The sequence below is a fragment of the Copadichromis virginalis genome, linkage group LG14 (genome assembly GCF_057382275.1).
Source record: "Copadichromis virginalis isolate Kocher_CV1m ecotype Utaka linkage group LG14, C_Virginalis_male_GT1.1, whole genome shotgun sequence".
Lineage (NCBI taxonomy): Eukaryota > Metazoa > Chordata > Actinopteri > Cichliformes > Cichlidae > Copadichromis > Copadichromis virginalis.
The window spans coordinates 37,567,382-37,585,754 of NC_140631.1; the positions used below are offsets into that span (position 1 = coordinate 37,567,382).

At 39.5% G+C, this 18,373-nt stretch overlaps 1 protein-coding gene across 2 annotated transcripts in view; it reads left to right on the forward strand.

Annotated features, from left to right (window-relative positions):
• The window catches only part of caln1 (calneuron 1), a 58,072-nt gene extending 40,034 nt beyond the window's left edge, over positions 1–18,038 (forward strand). For both annotated transcript variants that reach the window (XM_085430774.1, XM_085430772.1), the window contains exons 5-6: positions 7,927–8,083; positions 14,329–18,038. In XM_085430774.1, coding sequence (XP_085286900.1) covers positions 7,927–8,083; positions 14,329–14,456 — 285 coding nt within the window. In that variant the 3' untranslated portion in view covers positions 14,457–18,038. The remainder of the gene's footprint in view (positions 1–7,926; positions 8,084–14,328) is intronic.
• Positions 18,039–18,373: the final 335 nt, after the last annotated feature.

An 18,373-nucleotide genomic window follows, 5' to 3' on the forward strand; every position in this document is an offset into this window, starting at 1 on the left:
CAAGTATTTTAATTTTCAGATTTAGAAAATTTATATTTTTAAGCAGACATGATATCGTGAAAATACTGAGATTTGGATATATGAGTAATGGATGAGTGTTTTTTGTTTTGTTTTGATTTTGCAGACAGTGCACAGCTGGGAACACCATACGTGCACAGCTGTTTGCGTATAAACCACCTTTCAGTATTGCACGTGTGTGTGATCTTGCACTATAGAGGCCATGCCAGGTGTCTTAATCAACTGTAAGTTTTTGTTACTTACAACCATTTCGTCGGACTTGGAAATCACATTACATATTTGACATATTTGAAGCCTTGTCTGTCAAGCTTCTGTAAAATTCTCCCCCAAAGTCCAGAACTCTCCTTTCTCCAGCTTGACAACAGCATCCACAGATTACATGATCAGTTTCTGTTACTGTCATGTTGCCCTGCAAAAAAACAAACCAAAACAACAAAAACCCTGGTGCAGTCAGATCCCTGGAAAACCACCACCTCACACTTTCTTATAATCAGCCTCTGACAATACACTGAAATGAAAAAAATGAAATATCTCTTATTTCTATAGATAGTGTTTACATTAAAACAAGCATAGAGCATGTTCTTCTGCATTCAAATCAAACAGGGTTCAAGGATGTGCCTCCTCAGCTGCAGCACGTTTTAAATGGATTAATATTTCTACCATTTGGAAAAAATAGGACTTGCAAGTTCATTGCATTAGATTTACATTAGCAAATGCATATAATTGGATTCGTCAGTGTGTGGAGAATGTTATCTGTAGCTCTATAATTTGGCTGTACTGCAAAGGGCTGAACTCAGCAGATGGATGGATGCTGGCTCTTGGCACCTTCTCACCGCCTGTGTGTGTGAGCAGCTGAGTACGCCTCATTTATGGGTGTAAAGATGAACATGGCTTTCTCCACAATCCCAAATCCACTTTGCGGTCTTAACAAATATTCAAGAGTTTGCAAAAAGTCAATAAATTCATGGTTTTAATTCAAGGATAGTGCTTCTGTATGTGTGGGCAAATACGATCTCAGTGCATCTCCTTACACTGATTTTATTGAATTTTATGGTAGTTACAGTTTTAATGAACTTCAAGACTCTTTTAGTAAAAGTGTTTCTAAACCTTGCATCAAAGGCTCTCACAGTGACTCAGATATGTTATAGTACAGTTATAATATACCCACTGTTCCCATGAAATAATTGAGGAGAATATTAAAAGCAGAAAATCCATATTTTGAAATATAACCTGTCCACTTCTTAATAAGTAACTGTATTATTTGAGTCTTTATGACACCTCATGCATTTATTAAAATGGTATAAAGTTATGTCAATGCAGTAATATTATTAGTGGTGTGATTGTAAGGGCCTGTGTCCATTTTCTCTACTCAAAGATTTGTCAGTTGAAAACTTTTGGAACAATTTCTCCCGCAAGCCAATCAAATTCAGAAAGGAGTGGGACTTATGTTATCAACACTGTAAAGAGTTTATCAGCATTATACACTGGACCCTAAACTTCTGTGAGTCCAGCTATAATAAACAAACCCAGTCTCTCTTGCAAATAGTTTGCATCTGTTCTTGTTGAAAATCTTTGAACTTTAGCATTGGAGAAGAGGAAAACCTGACAACCACAACAGGTGGTTTTTCACACACAGTGTATGTGGTGCAGCATGGAAGCGCGATGGTTAGCACTGTTGCCTCACAGCAAGAAGGTCCTGGGTTTAAATCAACCATCTGCTTCTGTGTGGAGTTTGCATGTGTCTACGTGGGTTCTCTCCAGGTACTCCAGCTTCCTCCCACAGTCCAACGACATGCAGATAGTGAGGTTAGGTTAATGTCAGTGTGAATGTTGTTTGTCTCTCTGTTAACCCTGCGACAGGCTTGTAGGTTTAGGAGTCACAGTTATGGTATATCCCTTAAATGTTCAAAATGGGAGGGACTTCCGACTAATGGCGGTTTGGTGCGAGTAGCGCTTTTGGTGAGCTCTTGCAGGGTCGGCCTTTTTTAAATTATTATTATTCTCTGACTCGACCCCAAGCGATATCTATCTCATTTTAAAATAGTACATTTTTTGATTTTGCTCACTAAAATGCCACCAAAGCTGACTAAAGGAGGAAGCTCGGTCTGGCCTCACCTGCAGCCTGCTTCTCCTGACTACCCTTTTACCCGTCCTGAATCGGGGACTGCGGCCCAGGCCGCCACCAATAGCGATGTCAGCGCTCTCAAAGCGGTGCTGCTTTCGGCTCTCCGCGAGGACTTTGCTGCTACACTTAAAACGGAGTTTCAAGCTATCCTTGGTGAATGTCTTTCCTCCATTAAGTCCGAGCTGCTCTCCTTCAAAAAGGAATTAAATGTTCAAAATGTAATTGTAATGCCTGTGTAACATATTGGTTTAATAACCCCTGGATTTGTCCGTCAGTCATACATGGCTTTAAAAAATATGCCAGTTGTCCATGTCGGATCCAGACCAATCAACATAAGGTTTATTATATATATTTGATCTGTTCATTTACTTTTACCAAAGCTCCTTGTGCTGTACAACACATATCTACCTTAGAGTCTAAACGGGGTCCTGCAAACTTTAGTAGTCCCTAAGTTCCTTCAGTTTGGACACACAAAAGAGGAACATGTCTTTCAAGAGTTGGAACAGCTATGAAAACTTTGCCAAAAGCACCTACCAGAAATGGTTCATGCTTTAAAGATTAGTTCAAAACGGCACAGTAACATTCCTGCTATTTATTACCAGACATTTTTCTTCTCTTTAAATATCAACAATGAAAATGTCAGTTTAATCACAGGATTTTAATGATCACGTGAATCTGTTTTATCCCCATCACTCTGTCACGGATTCAATTCATTTCAATACAAGGCTCCTTCTGAGCTTTGACCACAGCAGACCTTAACAGTATGTGACATTTCCAACTTCTCCAAAGTCTCCATTAAAGTTCTCTGTGCCTGAGGCATGTGATTGCACTTCAGACTGAACTTCTTAGGAGAATGTGTAACAAAGAAGACTGAAGGTTTCCAGCGTGGGCTCCAGTATGAAGCTGTAGGTCACAAACCACTGGGTGTCCTACTAAAGGTCTTTTCTGTGGGAGTCACTTTAGGTTCAGGTGTGTAATTCTTTTCTACTCCCCTTTCTTTCACCATATTCTCCATAAAGGTCAGTCCATGCTTGAATGTGAATGTAGGTTGAGAAAGTCTGTGGGATATGGGAAATGAAAATAAAATGGCTTTTTCTTATCTTCTACTGTAGTGCTCTGTGAATAGAGCTATCCTCTGGCTCATCCCTCTTTTTCTTGGCAAATGAAGTTCTGCCAGTCTCTTGATGGGTGCCAGCGATGCCGTCTTTATTGGGAAGCGAGGCCGCATAAAGGTTGGGTAAACACAATTAGGCTGCCGACCTTTTCCTTTGGGGGGAAGTAACACAAAAGTTGGCAGTAACTTTAAGTGGCAGATGCTGCAGGGGCACTCCAGGTAGATCTGTCTGTTTAGTACAGATCCTCTCTCTGTTTTCCAGAGGGAGATGCGAGGAGAAATAAACAGAGCTCTGCAGTCTGTGAAACATCGCATCCATTTCTGAAACAGGAGGCAAAACATCTTTTTATGCTGCTGTACATGGTGGCTGATGTGAGATTGTTGCTGTATGAGCTTTCCAGTTAGGACCACAGCAGCAGCAGTGTCCTGAAGAGAGCAGGCGGATGAAAATGATCAAGTCTAACACATACAAAGGAGAATGATGGGTTGTGAAGAGGCTTGCAGATGCATGGCTCTGTTTGAGATTCACTAGTTGGTTGCTTGGAAGAGTATTAGCTGAACGGCTGGGATTATGGGCTGAGCTCGACTTTGTTTCCTGCCTAAACTAATGCCATACTCTATTTAGTCTCACAAAAAGTTTGTGTTTGTTTATGTTTGTCAATACTGAACTGTGGGGCTCTTTATTATCTGAAAAGTATGTTCAATACTAATGTAGAAAACTTTGAGTTTGGTGGTCAACAAGGAGTCAGTGTTTGAGTTTCAGTGGTCATCATAGTTTTTTCTGCTTACTGTGTTATTCTTTTAAATGATTGATAAATTTTATTATTTTCTTTTTTTATCAGTTTTTTTTTTTACACAGTATAGAGTAGAAAGGCAGATGGGTTGTATGTGAGGGGGAATGGCACATAGAAAAGCACCTGGAGCAACCTCGAACCTGCAGTGCAGCACTAAGGACTAAAGCCTGCACAGCATGGGTCACCTGTTCAACCAGGTGATGCATCGTGTTGCTCCTTCTGTCTTTTCACAAAAATGCAGCAAAATGAAGAAAATCAAATAACTGAAGAATATTGAAGTATCAGTTGTTGTATTGGTATAAACCTTTAGTTGTACTGGTGGTTTCAGGGGAAATATTTAGTAACTGTACCTTCTTTTTATGGGTTTATGTTTTCTGTCACTGTTATATTTACATTTCCACTGGATTAACTGTACCTGCTTTTAAATTACATTTCACAATGTATGTGATTTATTAGTCTATTGTTGCATAACTTTATTTTACTTTTGTCTTGCCAACATTTACATTTACGTTCACCTTTGATTAATGAGCCGGCAAACAAAAGACGAAACATTGACCCAAAATTTTAATTACCTCTGATAATGAATCTTCATGAAGGCTGATTAACATTTGAGGTGTGATTGGTGCGAGTGTTCATTAGCTCACTCTGAGAAGGCTGAGCGATAACAAATCTCATCGATGGTAAGTGTCCAAGTGTGATTTATGCAGTGGGCTTGCCAGAAAGTCCAGTGAATGTTATCCTTCACTCTCTGGACGAGTGTCATTCATCATCATATCACCGAGTGCACCAAACACAATCTGGATTTGGTGTTTGTAAACTGAGATCAAATGTGTTGAGAAGCTGGATAAATTTAGTAAATCATATAAACTCTATATGAATGAATAGATAGATACATAGATAGATGTAGATATATATATATATATACGGTCTGTGAAGAAGCTCTCTGGAGTTGCTTGACTGAACCAGAATGGAAACCTTTCTGTTTATACTAATAATTATGTTAATAATAAAAACTGTATTTGTATAGCAGAGAGAGATGTGGTGTTTCTCACCTCGTTCACAAAGTTTCAAAAACAACATGTTCAGTGAGAGCCTTTTATGATCATCAAAAATGTGAATATGCATTTACATTTCTTTTTTATGTAAATGCTTATTGATGTTGTATTTTCCATCATCTTATTTCCTGTTTTTGTTAAAAGAATGGGATCATTGTTGATTGCATATTTTTGATATCACCAGGTATTTGAACCTTATTGTTTCCTCACGCACATACTTCACTCTCTCTTCACTAGCAGGTCTGCATTAAAGAAGACAGATCGGGGACTGCTGTAGCCCGAGGTCATTCACTCTCTCCCCACTTTCCTGTCTATCCCTCTGCACTGTTCGGTCTCATAAATTAAAAAAAAAAACAGGAGACCAGGATTAACACTCATTCAGCTCATGAGACTTGATGAGACATGATTCCTTATCTAAAAAGATTACATGTTTATTACAAATTGATGTGTCATATTTGGTCATTTTACTGTACTAGTGTCACAGTTTGAATTTGTGCACTCCATACTAACACATATGAGGCCACAGAGCAGGCAAAATGAAATTATTTTGTAATAGAATGACTTGGGCCGATGTTGTATTTTGTTATTAATTATTTATGTTAATTAAGTTTTTTTTAAAATATTTGGTTGGTTTAATATAACAGAGTTTTCTGCTTAATTTTTTTTAGGTTTATAAAGATAACAGTGGAACTTTTGCAATTATTTCACTGTTATCATTGTTGTTATTGCTACTATTTTAATGAAGACAGAGCTGGTGTCCCGTTAACGTTGACTTCCTAGATCTCCTTGTGCTTCTGCCTGTCGTAGCTTTTTATGCTCCACTGATTTGGCTCAGCTGTTGTTACACAGCTTATCAACTTCAGGGTCATACTGGGGCAGTTCCCATCCATGCATGTCCTGGGTACCGCGGTGAGTGTGTAATACAGATAACAGAGAAAAGGCCTAACCACCTGATGTGTTCAAGGCCATGGTATTTGACAACAGCGGCAAAGGTGATAACCACTGAGTAAAGTAGTCTAACCTGTTTGAAATGAATGCGTGGACCATTTTCCCAGTTTGAGATGAGAATTTTCAAACTTTCAATATGTTTTGAAGTGTGTGTGTGTGTGGAGGGGGGGGGGGGGATAAAAATGAACGCATTTTTGGAACAACAACAAATATTTCTGGTTTCTGCAGAGCTACAGAGAGACCGTCAAAACAGAGTACTCCTCCAGAGTAGAGAGCTCACACTCTTCTACATGAAATAGTACACTGACAAAAAAATCTATGCATATAATGTGCATTTTATAGATTGATACAGATAAATATCCTCTGCATAAGAATGGTAAGATATATTATGATTTCTTTATGATAGTACAAAGTGCGAGTGTGTAAAGTTTAAAGAGTAGCAGACCAAGAATTGACCCTTGCGGAACCCCTCAATTTTTGAATTGAATTGAAACATAAAATGTTCTGGTCCTTAGATATGATGAAAAGCAGTTATGAAGGCTTTGGATTAAAATATCATAATCAAGAGTGTCGAAAGGCAGTGGTGAGATCAAGCATAACTAAGACTGAACGACTGTAACTCAGTGCTCTTAAATAATCTTTCTCACTGCAGAATGATGGACTTCAGTTTACTTGTAAGGTAATTACTGATATCTTTCCTCGTTAGCATTGTGTTGGCACACACCTGAATCCACCAAACCTGCAAACTGCTAAAATATCTGCTTTTATAGAGGTGATCACACTTGCTGATGATCAGTTAATTAAAGCGAATTTGAATAGCAGCATCTGGCAGCTACTCATGTCTTAATTCCCATGGAGGCAGTAAGGATATACTTAATACTTAATGACATGGTGTAATATGTTATCTGTTGTTAATCTGATGCTGCACTTACCAAAATTTAAGACCAGAATAATTTTGTAATATCCTGATACATGAAACCTGGGAATTGAAAGCAGATGCATTTTGCTTTTACCATGACTTTCTTAATCCATTCATTCTTTTCTGTAGCTCTATAAACTAAAAGTGTTACCAAATTTTTATTCCTACAGTGTGCACAATGGACACAACATCAATATAGGAACAATATACGTTGCCTTTGTTGAAAGTAAATATCAGTGAGTTTATACAAGCGTTTAGACGAATTCAGAGGAACTCGCTGTCCTCGCAACTGGCTCGGGACACACTGCTCTTTGTGATTTCATTATGAGTCAGGTTTGTATCATAGTCCGGCTCTGAAGCTTTTCTTGTTGCAGAATAAAAAGTAAATTAAATTATCCTACTGCTCCTAAGTAAAGCACTGCTTTCCAGCAAAGCATCGCTCGCCAGCAAGATCTTCTTGATCTGACCTTCAGACACCTCTGGTTTAAAAGTGGGTGTGTCTGTAAACACTCAAACAGAACCATAAATCAGCCACTCTTTGAACATAACTCTACCTCATTCAATTTAATCAATGCATCAGCGTTACGCAATGCTCAGATTAAAGTAAATGTATAGGAGTGACATCTGTAAGATGTACAGGGACGTACTGGAACATGAAGAGTGATTTATTCATTTGAACTTTTTGTCCTTTCTTACAGGGAACATCACTTATTGTAAGTCGCCCTAAGCAAAAATCTACTCAGATTTATTTTTTTCTTTTTTGTACTCCACAGCTTAGGGCGATAGAGACTGTATTTGTAATGTTTTATTGAGGTTTGCAGTCTAGTGGAACTCCTAGTGGAAGGATTGTGTCACGCACTACCCTGCCAGGCACGTACGGCAAGCTTATTTATGTGAAGAGAAAATGGTCTATTTCTTTATAAAAATCTCCTCCTCATCTCTTTCTCCCTCAGTTCGACATGCAGAGAATCACCCTGGAGGAGCTGAAACACATCCTGTTCTGCGCCTTCCGTGACCACCTCACCATGAAGGACATTGAGAACATCATCATCAATGAGGAAGAAAGCCTAAAGGAAAACTCTGGCAACTGTCAGACAGAGTTTGAGGGAGGTGAGCTGAATTCCCTGAGCTGGCTTTGCACATAGGCACGAAGATATATATATATATATATATATGCCGGCGTGTGTGTGTGTTGGGCTAGTCGTGTGTAGGTAGAGACAGAGAAAGTAATCCATTCTGTCAGGAAGAATTTGATCTGTCTCATTGAGATCTAAAGCCAACACAGTCACAGCACACCTGCTGATTTATTAATTTGGGGGCTTTCGTGGGAACTGGTGTCAGCTGGTCACCTGTTTAGAAGCGGCACAGATGAAATATACATGAATTCACTCTGCAGAACTATCCAAGATCCATCCAAGATTCATGGATATCAGAGCAGCAGAGCGTATTATAAGACTTTCACTCTTATCATAAAAACAGGAAATGCAATTGTTTCTTTCAAAACCATTTAAAATGTTTTTTAAATGCCAGGTTTGGAGTCAGATTTGATGAATCATCCCTTTCAGTCATCTCTGCTTTGGGTGCTGAGAGAAATACATTTTAAACAGACCACAAAGTGACTCAATTTGCATAAAACATTTGCAGTTTGAAATGAAATGAAACTTGGCAGTGTTTTGTCACAGCACTCGGCATTCAGGCCAGGCAGTTCTGAGCATGTATGTGGGGGGGATCGTGTTAATAATCATCTGTTTGGCTGTAACTGAACAGATGCTCTGCAAGCGAGAGATATGTTCAAGCAAACTTTGTTACTAGAATGTATTTATCTTCTGCTCCCCACTTAAAAAAGCTTCAGCCTCTTCAAAACTGCACATAAAAAGTTATGTTTTGGAATTTTTTCCCCAGTTTCTCACCTAAACTCATGTGTCTATTCAGCCTTGTTACATTTTAGCATGTGCAAATTAATTGATTCCATGTGTGTTTTGAAAGCAGATTAAAAAATGGCATCTATTGTGTTTCAACACCAGAAACATGACTTTTAGAAGCACAGAAATCTGAGTCATAACACCAGCAGCTTCTACATGTCCCAAAGCAGCGTCCCAGCCTGCTTCGTTATGCAGTGAGTCTGTGCTTATCAGTCTCTTAGGTTAATACTGTGTGAATTAAATTCCAATGTGTTGAGATTTGTCTTTGTAGCCACGGCCGTTTATATTTCTTCTGTGGACCAAAATGACTCTCAGAAGCATAAGAGACTTTAATGTCTCTCACAAACACACGTGCCTGTGAATAAAAAAGGGATTTACTAGGCCAACACTGGTGTCACTGAGAATGGACAAAGATTGTACAAGCACTTTATCAAGCTCTTAAAACTGGTGTAGAGTGATGACAACATGATGACCCTACTAGGTTTATGATTAAGGCTGCCCACTGCAGAATCTATTGAGCCCAAGGTCTTCAAGTACCACCTGCCACACAGGGACACCAAAAAAGTGCTCAGTCATGGAGAAATCGATACATCAAGTCATGGTGTGATTCATACTGAATACGATTCATCATGCTACACTTGTGCTTATTACTTCAGCTTTCTGATATATGAGGTAGCACAAGAGGCAGTTGATTTCCCTCTGGCTTTTCCTCGTTCTGGATCAATATGGTGGGAGGCTGAAAAACAACTGGAAAAAAATGTAACCATTGATCCATAGAAGTTCACCAGACGCTGATTCATTGCTGAACAAATTGCACCAATAGCATAAAGTGCGGAGAAACATGCTGGAGCTGCAGCAGCCATCCAGAGTGCCACTTGCAAGTGTGGAAATCAACTGCGATCCATGAATGTCACAGCTGCCTCACAGGTGTGGAGATTTAAGGGCATATAGATTGAATCTCTATATTGCATACGCTGGTTAGTTTGTGCACTTGCGCTATGTAAGGTGTGATTTCTGACTTTTTCAAAATATCAGCGTTGTTGTTGCTGCTTTCAGCATAAAAGAAAAATCCCCCTGGAACACATTTAACAGGTTCAACTAAAAAGCAACTAAATTACGCAGCAATTCCCAGTTTAGCCCTCAAAACTCTCTTTTAACTCGCTTTCCTTTTTTAATGCCTTTATCACCATTTTGCACCACAGATTCTGCTAAAGGCTTCAGGGCGATTGTGGCTCAAGAGTTGGCTGTTCGTCTTGTAATCGGAAGGTTGCCAGTTTGAGCCCCTGGCTCGGACAGTCTCGGTCGTTGTGTCCTTGGGCAAGACACTTCACCTACCGCCTACTGGTGATGGCCAGAAGGGCTGATGGCGCCATATGGCAGCCTCGCCTCTGTCAGTGCGCCCCAGGCCAGCTGTGGCTACAACTGTAGCAGTGTGTGAGAGTGAATGAATAGTGGTATTGTAAAGCGCTTTGAGGGGTCCCGAAAAGCGCTATATAAATGCAATCCATTATTATTATTAAAGCATTTTGTGTGCTTTATTAAACCTCAACTCTTCAACTGCAGCCTACAGCCTGACCTGCTCATATTTAATTTGTGACAAATATGTTTATAATATTTATTGTGACAAATCATACTTTTGCACCACCGTTCTTTTGTAGCCATGAGGTTGGGAATCTATTACCTTTTCAATATTTCTTAAACCTTCTTAATTAAAAATGCATGGTGTTTACAAGCAGTCAAGCACACATTTACTTTTCTGCAGGAGTCAATGTATTTTGATTCTTCTCAGTACTGAACAAGAAGAAATGTTGCTAGTAGCTGAACAAATACAAACAAATACAGAATCACTGCATCATAGTCTGCAAATGCTCTTTGATTGTCTTTTAATAGCAGTTTGGAAATCAGCATCACAACAGTAACAAGTGGAAGTGTCATAAATTAAACCAACACAGTATGGATGTCAGCTAAAGTTACCCCGCTGGATAAGGACAGAAGGATGAATGCATTAGTCAGCAGCCACTAAGCCACCGAGCACTTTATTACCTTGAGACCACAGTGGCCCGGAGAAAGTCCTCTGTGGATATTTGGCAGTTGTATCATTAGGCTGGGCGGCTGCAGAGGTGTTTTATGAGGCCGACATTGGATTCAGTTGACTGGACTTAGAACGATTGTCTAGACCACAACTCTCCTCCCATCTTCAGTCCAGCAGCTGAACACATGTTCTTTCCATTTGTACCCTGCTAGCTCATCCTCAGAGATGTATGTGAAAGATTGGGCAGATTTTGTTTAAGCAAGACTTTAAACGAAACTGATTTAACAAAAATTGTGACATGTGTAAAGTCCCTGAACTCTATTAACGCCATAAGATTTAATTGACTTGTTTGGAGCTGGTTGGGGATAAACTGCCTTCAGACATTGTGGTAACATTCAACAATCACAGGCTCCTCTGAAGAAGAAGAAGAACTTAAAAGAAAGCAAATTTATGACTACAAAGCCGGGGAAGGCTATGAAAAAGATTTAAAAGCACTTCCAGCTTGCAATTTCCACTGTCCAAAATGTCTTTAAGAAATAGTAGCTTAGAGAGATGGTGGAAGTCGTGAAAAAATGGGAAACAGGAAGATTTAGCTGTCTGAAGACTCATGGTGCACTTCTCCACTGAAACTGCAAAACAATTAAAGATCATTTCACCTGCCAGCAGCGCTGTTTTGTAACAGATGAAGACTTTCATGTTGTGTCAGCAGTAGATTAAGATTTAGGGAAACAGGTTTATGGAGGGTAATACTGAGCGGAGAGTGATCTCTCTACCAGCTCCTTAATTTCCATCTATGTGACACAAATGTCTAACAGATGACACTGTGAATGTGAGTAACTGTCGGTGTCAGCATGCTGTTCCTCAAAAGAAGCAGCCAAAAGATCTGTTCTTAGAAAACTACCCTAAATTGTTTGTGTACAAGGAGCAAACCACATTTAGACTCTTCACTCACCCAGTGTTGGGTTATGTAACCTTGGCATTTCAGTTTGTGGTCTAAGATGTGGATAAAATGACAAGTTTTATATAAATTTGAAAGCCTGGAAAATAATTATTCAGCTCAAAATTGCCAAGTAATGAAACCACCTCAGCCAAAAATGATGCAGCCTTTTCTGTCCCACATTCCACATTTTCTTTGGAGCAGCACTCAAGAAGCATTTTTGATGACTTTTTTGTGTGAAAGTTAAGAATAGTGCCGTGTGTCTGCAGGTCTTTGGCTCAGCCTCCCTAATTACTGTGGCCCGGAAAATCATTTCACTCACTGCAGGGAGGATGAGCTGCTAAATAACTGGTCAGGGAAAGAAATTGATAGAGCCAGAAGTAAAAACCTGGCCTGCTGTTGTGAAAATGTGTGTCAGTTTGAAATCCCATTTCATGACCTTCAGTTCAGCATCCTGTCCTTTAGTCTAAACTCAGGGTTTATGGAGACGAGATTTTAAAATCCTGAGTTTGAGGTTTTTCGATGAAATACAGAAATCTCCCCCAAACACATTATACCCCCTCACTGCTCATTATTATACAATAATACTCTTCCTTCCTGTTTATGTGAATGAGTAGAAAAAATATTAAAACCTTCTCTCAGTGTGATGCGGTTAAAAAACCGCACAAACTGCAGCTTTCAAATGGCTCAAGAGTCGAATCGCTACCTTTCAGACAGTTTCAATTAAAATGAAAGAAAGAAAAGAAAATTATTACCTTTGAGAAGGTAATTAGGATTTTTTTGCATGTATTAGACTATATTAGCCATGAATCTGGTGTTCCTGACTAAAGGTGACTGGGTGGGTTTTTCAGTCTGAGCCCCCGAGCTCTGAAACTCCCCTCTGGTAAGCTGCACAATAGGTGAAATCATTAAAAATACTTTTTTTAAAAAATCTGTTTTTCTCCTCCAGTCCATGTTCTGTACTTTTCTTTGGGTTTTACTGACCCGTTTCTGCTGGTTTTATCTGAATATCTCATGTAAAGGAGTTATTTAAAGGTGCTTCAGGAAAAGAGTTGATATATAACGAGGTACAGCGAGCCTGTTTGACAGAGTTAAAAGGAAATGTTAGAATACATGCTATTTATTTAAATAATCCAATCTTTAGCTTAAAGATTCTCCTATCACTTTAAAGCCGCTAGACTAATTGGGCTCTGTTTTGTGAAATTTGGCTGTTGCTGTGATGTCTGGACCGCTGAGTTGTGGCTTAGTGGGCCTCTCTGTTGCTTCTTTCAGCTGGGATCCAGAGCAATAATTCTCCTTGTCATGGCCTATGGGAGATCACACCTCAGGGTTATTTCTTTTGTTCTCGGCTATAGTAAAACATTTCACAATAAATTATATTTATGTGCTGAACCCAATTCGAAGTAGGTTTGTTAATAAGTTATAAGTTAACGGAGGAAGCTGGGAAGGAAATGTGGAAGGTGGGGAGACAGGAAGGAAATTAATGCTAGAGATGGGAATGAAGGGAAGGGAGAGGGCACAAAAACAAGGAAGCTCACAAAGAGACTGAAGTAATGGACGAAGACGTAAAAAAAATTAAAGAAGAAAGGCTTCAAGAAAGAAGGGAAGGAAACAAAGAAGGGAAGAAGATCGGAAGGAAGGAAGGGATGGAGAGAGAGATGAAGAAGCTACCACTGGCTGCTCTCTTATTCAGGAGTCACCACATATTTGATTTGGCAGATTTTTCCAAATTAAATATTCATGCAACCCACAAAGGATTTGTGTGTCCTTCTGGGGTCAAGCTGGGAAATCTTTTGTTTGTTAGCCGATGAAGATGGTACGGATATGAGGAAAAGATGAAGATGGTTAGGAAACAAGGAAGTAAGAAAGGGAGGGACACATAGCAAACCAGGAGTGGAAGGAATGAGGTAGGAAATGAGGAAGAAAGGAACGGAGGCAAGGCGACCAGCGAGGAAGATGAAAAAAAGAAGGAAAAGCCAATATCCTGAATGCTTCTTGTGCGTGGGTGTGCTCATATTCAGATCTTTTTCCTCCAAGCCCCAGAATTCAACATCTGCCCTCTAATAATCCGGACTCTTTCCACGTGGGACCATCCTTTGCTCTTGGTCCAAGCTGAGTTCTTATCCTCGACACCAAACCACAAAAAAGACAACAGAGCAAGACTTACATTTTAAGCATCTTAGGGCACTTTGTAATACTATTCAGCTTTGAATGGCATTAATCTTTCCTGGGAGAGAAGTGTTGACCAATGAGCTGAAAAAGTAACACTTCACAGCAAAATAAACCATTGAAAGTCTGATGTGTGTCAGTGAGCCCTCTGTTTTTCTTCATTATCGTTGTCTGGGCACAATAAATGATTTATCCAGAGTCTTATTAGAAGCAAAAGTGGTACCATCATTTAAATCTGCTTATTTTTTATTTATGTCCTTCATTTGTGTTTGTCCGCTTCTCACATCTCTTTCAGTTCACCCCTCAAAGAAGAACCGTCAGACGTGCGTGAGGAAGAGTCTCATCTGCGCCTTTGCCATGGCATTCATCATCAGTGTCATGCTCATCGCAGCCAATCAGATGCTGAGGAATGGCATGGAGTAGCTGTGCCCACTGTGAGCTGGAAACAAGCCAGCCTGCATGTGCATGCCAGTGGGTGAGGTCGTGTCCCTGTTGATTGGAAAAGAACTGCAAGGAGCAACGCTCGAAATAATCAACGAAATCTGTTTTTAAAATTGTTTTTAGTGTTTTTGAACGAGGGCCACGTCTCCACCCGACGTCCAATAAAACCATGAAGCCAGCATGAGGAGTCGCGCAGGACTCCTCCCCCTTTACTCTGACAGGGACACTCAAGGGCTGACATTACACATAACATACTGTTGTCTCTGTTTCCCTGGTGTAATAAAAAATAAATAAAAAATCCGACAACGATGCAGGAGTTAAGAGCTGTTCGCTTTCCCAGCAGCCGAAAGTGATGCACTTCTGCTGATCTGTCACCCACCAGAAGACTCACGAGCTATCAGGGCTGCAGTCTGGCTCCCAGGAGAGAAAGGAAGGAAGGAAATATTTGCCCTCTTATTAGTGCTCCTGAGAAAAGATGATGGCAAAGCTTGCCACCACTGAAGCAGGAGGATCTGTACAGGCCACAGCTTCTCTCACGTTATAATACTCCAGCACTCCATCTAACTACTCTCTGTGTGTGTGTGTGTGTGTGTGTGTGTGTGTGTGTGTGTGTGTGTGTGTGTGTGTGTGTGGTATACAGGTGTGAATCCATTGCATTCAACTGTGTCATAATGTGTAGGTGGAAATAGCGAGGATAATGGTAGAATCAGAGTGGCGAGACGTTTTTCCAGCTGAGAAAACTTGAATCTTGCCTTTTAATCTAAAAGTAAAATGTCTTGTGGCGTTGAAGCATTCAGGCTTCATGTCAGAGTTCCAGCACCATGTCTTTTGCTACTCTTTGATGACAAGGGACTGCTACCTAACCCTAACATATCACTGTTTTAAATACTTATTTAACCAAGATTTTATGATCTGGAAATACATCTGTGACACCATCATGTGGCATCGTCATCATAACTCGTTTAGGAAGAATACAACCAACCAAAGACAAGTCACCACCAAGAGAGTGATAAAGTGTTTCAGGGTGGATTTTTTTCATTTGAATTTTGGGTGTTTTTTGTTTTTTTTCTTGTCCTTTAAATCACCCCACATCAATTTAAAGATTTCTTAATGCTGTGAAAAATTGCTGAGCAGTTCTAAAACCCAAATTTAAAAGTTTAGTATCATCATAAATGTGGTATATATTATTAAAATCAAAGGGTTTTTCAAAATTAACAAGGTACACTTAGATTTTTCAGCTGTATTAACTTAAATCTGGGTGGCTCCACAGTGTAGCGCTTTATGCATTATTTGCCTTCTAAACAAAAACTTTCAGGTTTGATCCCAGGAGGAGGTTTGAGTCCCTTCAGGGCTGCGTCAGGAGGAGCATCCATTATGGAAAAACTGACAAATCGAACATGTAGAGCTACCTGCTGCAGTGACACCTTGTGATTAAGGGAGCAGCTGAAAGTAGCTTGCATTATTTTAATCTTAATCCAGTCACACATGACTGGATTATCTGCAGAACCAAAACTGTACAGAGTCCGCTGATTTATAAATCTTCTGATTTATAAACTATTTTTAAAAAATCCTTATTGATTTTAATTACTTTTCACAGCAAGAGTAACTAAAAGAGTCCACTCGTACTCTTGTTTTAGATAACTAGATCTTTATTTCTGTTCTTTAAAGATGCATAATGCTCTCTGTATCTGTTTGATCCTGGGAAATTTCCCTGGACATGACAGTTTTAGATCACACCTTCTGACCGCTTGAAGAAAAAAATCTGCAAATTAATTGATACTAATAACAGTTTTAAGTTGCAGCCCTTTGGCTGCAGAATAGACAGAATAAGAAAAATGTAATCATGTGCACATTAAATGCAGCTTCAAGGCTAGAACCCAACTTGTGTGGAAGAAAAACATGTCACTGACTCACTGACTCAAGTACTCACCATAATGAAGACTATATTTTATGACTACAGCGATAGAAGTCAAATCGTGCCACTCTTAAATAATTCGGAGGCAAAACAAACTCTCTAAGGCGATGTACAAACATTCTCACAGCACTGAATAATTTGACGGTTCCTCTCCCACCGAGGACAGCTCTGAACTCCTGCACTGACTCCCCCCCAGGGGTCAGAAACACCCCTATTATCAAGTGCATGCGATCAAGTCAGTGTCTTCTGTAAATACTGTAACCCATGTCTGAAATGTCTCCAGTGTCTGTTGAAGTGTACAGTATCTGTGTGTGTGCATGACCGTCGGTGCTCTCTGCTCACTCGGGTTCAGAGGTACAGGGAGGAGGCTCAGCAGGAGTAGAGGCGGCTGCTTCATCACAAACATGCCAGGTGCAGGCGGTAAAGGCCCTTTCTGTTTCCTCTCAACCCTCCTGCCAAAGCCATAGAACTCTGCCGAGGTGAACCAGACAACACAATATAGACATTTTTCCCTGTTCCTACATGGAAACACAAGATCAAACGGGCATTTTTTTGGCATAAATATGTATATCATATCGGACTCCGTTTGTTCCTGTTATTGTTTTTGCACTGTACCTGTCATCCATTCCAGTGAAACGATGCAGAAGGTTGTAGGTTTGTGCAATAGTGCCATCTAGAGGTGAAGTAACATCACACTGGCCGTGCTCATGTCTCGTCACGGTGTTTGCATGTTTCTCCCTCTCTGCACACTCATGGGAATGTGCTGTCAGGCAGGACTCAGCGTTATATTCACAATATGTGGAAAATATATTGATATTGAATGTTCAAATATGAGGATATGTATAATGTATAGGTTGACTTTGCTCTACCTACACTTCTGGCAGAGCAGCACTTGCAATGCGAACACATAATTAAACGGTGTATTTATAGGAACAGATTTCTTGCCTATGGCAGACAAAGTGATTTTAAACGTGTAAAAGGTTTCATTCACAGATGATTTATTACTATCGCACCCTGGAGACTTCATAAAGAGCACTGCTGCAAAAGCAGCCTAAACAAACTTGTACAGTAGGTCACGCTGGTTTAGTTTTTCATCAAAATGCTTTTTTTCTTTTACTATTATTTTTGAAAACGTTACAGCACTGGTGGACATTTCCTACCAAAAAAGAACTAGACACTACTGTTATGTAGTGGTTAATTGGAAAACTGTTTTATCACGAATTTCTTATTTAGAAATAATTAAAATTTTATTTGATGTTTTTTTTTTTTTTTTGGGATGGATACTGTTATTGCAGTGATGCTGTAATTAAACTGTCTTCACCCCAGTAGAATGATTGCATGACTCCATCACTGAAGTGGATGGTTTGTTTTGGAGGGGAAACGCACAGTGTCTCTTTAGTAGCATGGTGGTTGGATCCCACATTTGTTTCTTATGTAACATTGTAAATAGCTACTAAGACAGCATATCTATTGGACAAGCACATATTATACATACTTTGCACGTGCAGTATTTAAACATGTAGGCTAGAGAATGACTTTCAGTTGTACTATTTATTAGAGGAATACTAATTATCACTGTAAATATGAAAATCTGTACAAAACATCAAAGCATTAAGAATACTTGCAATAAAAAGACATTTTCTAAATGGTGCTGTTTGTCTTATTATGCAGTAGACTTGAGATCTCAGTAGTTATTAGTTCAAGATCAGGACACAGTGTTTAAGGGATTGTACATTTCAAAATATAATTTACTTTGAAGCTATCTGATCCTATGCCATGACATTTAAAACATTAACATAATGCTCACTTAAATAAAAAAAAATCTCTCACTTTGTGATTTTTAAAAAAGCAAATAGAATGCATTTATCAAACACTTTTAGTTAATGTTTGTTATGGAGTACTGGCAGAAATCTTTAGCCATTCCTCGTTGCCTCAGGGGCAATGATTTATTTGAACATGTGCAAACATAAATGGAAATATACGT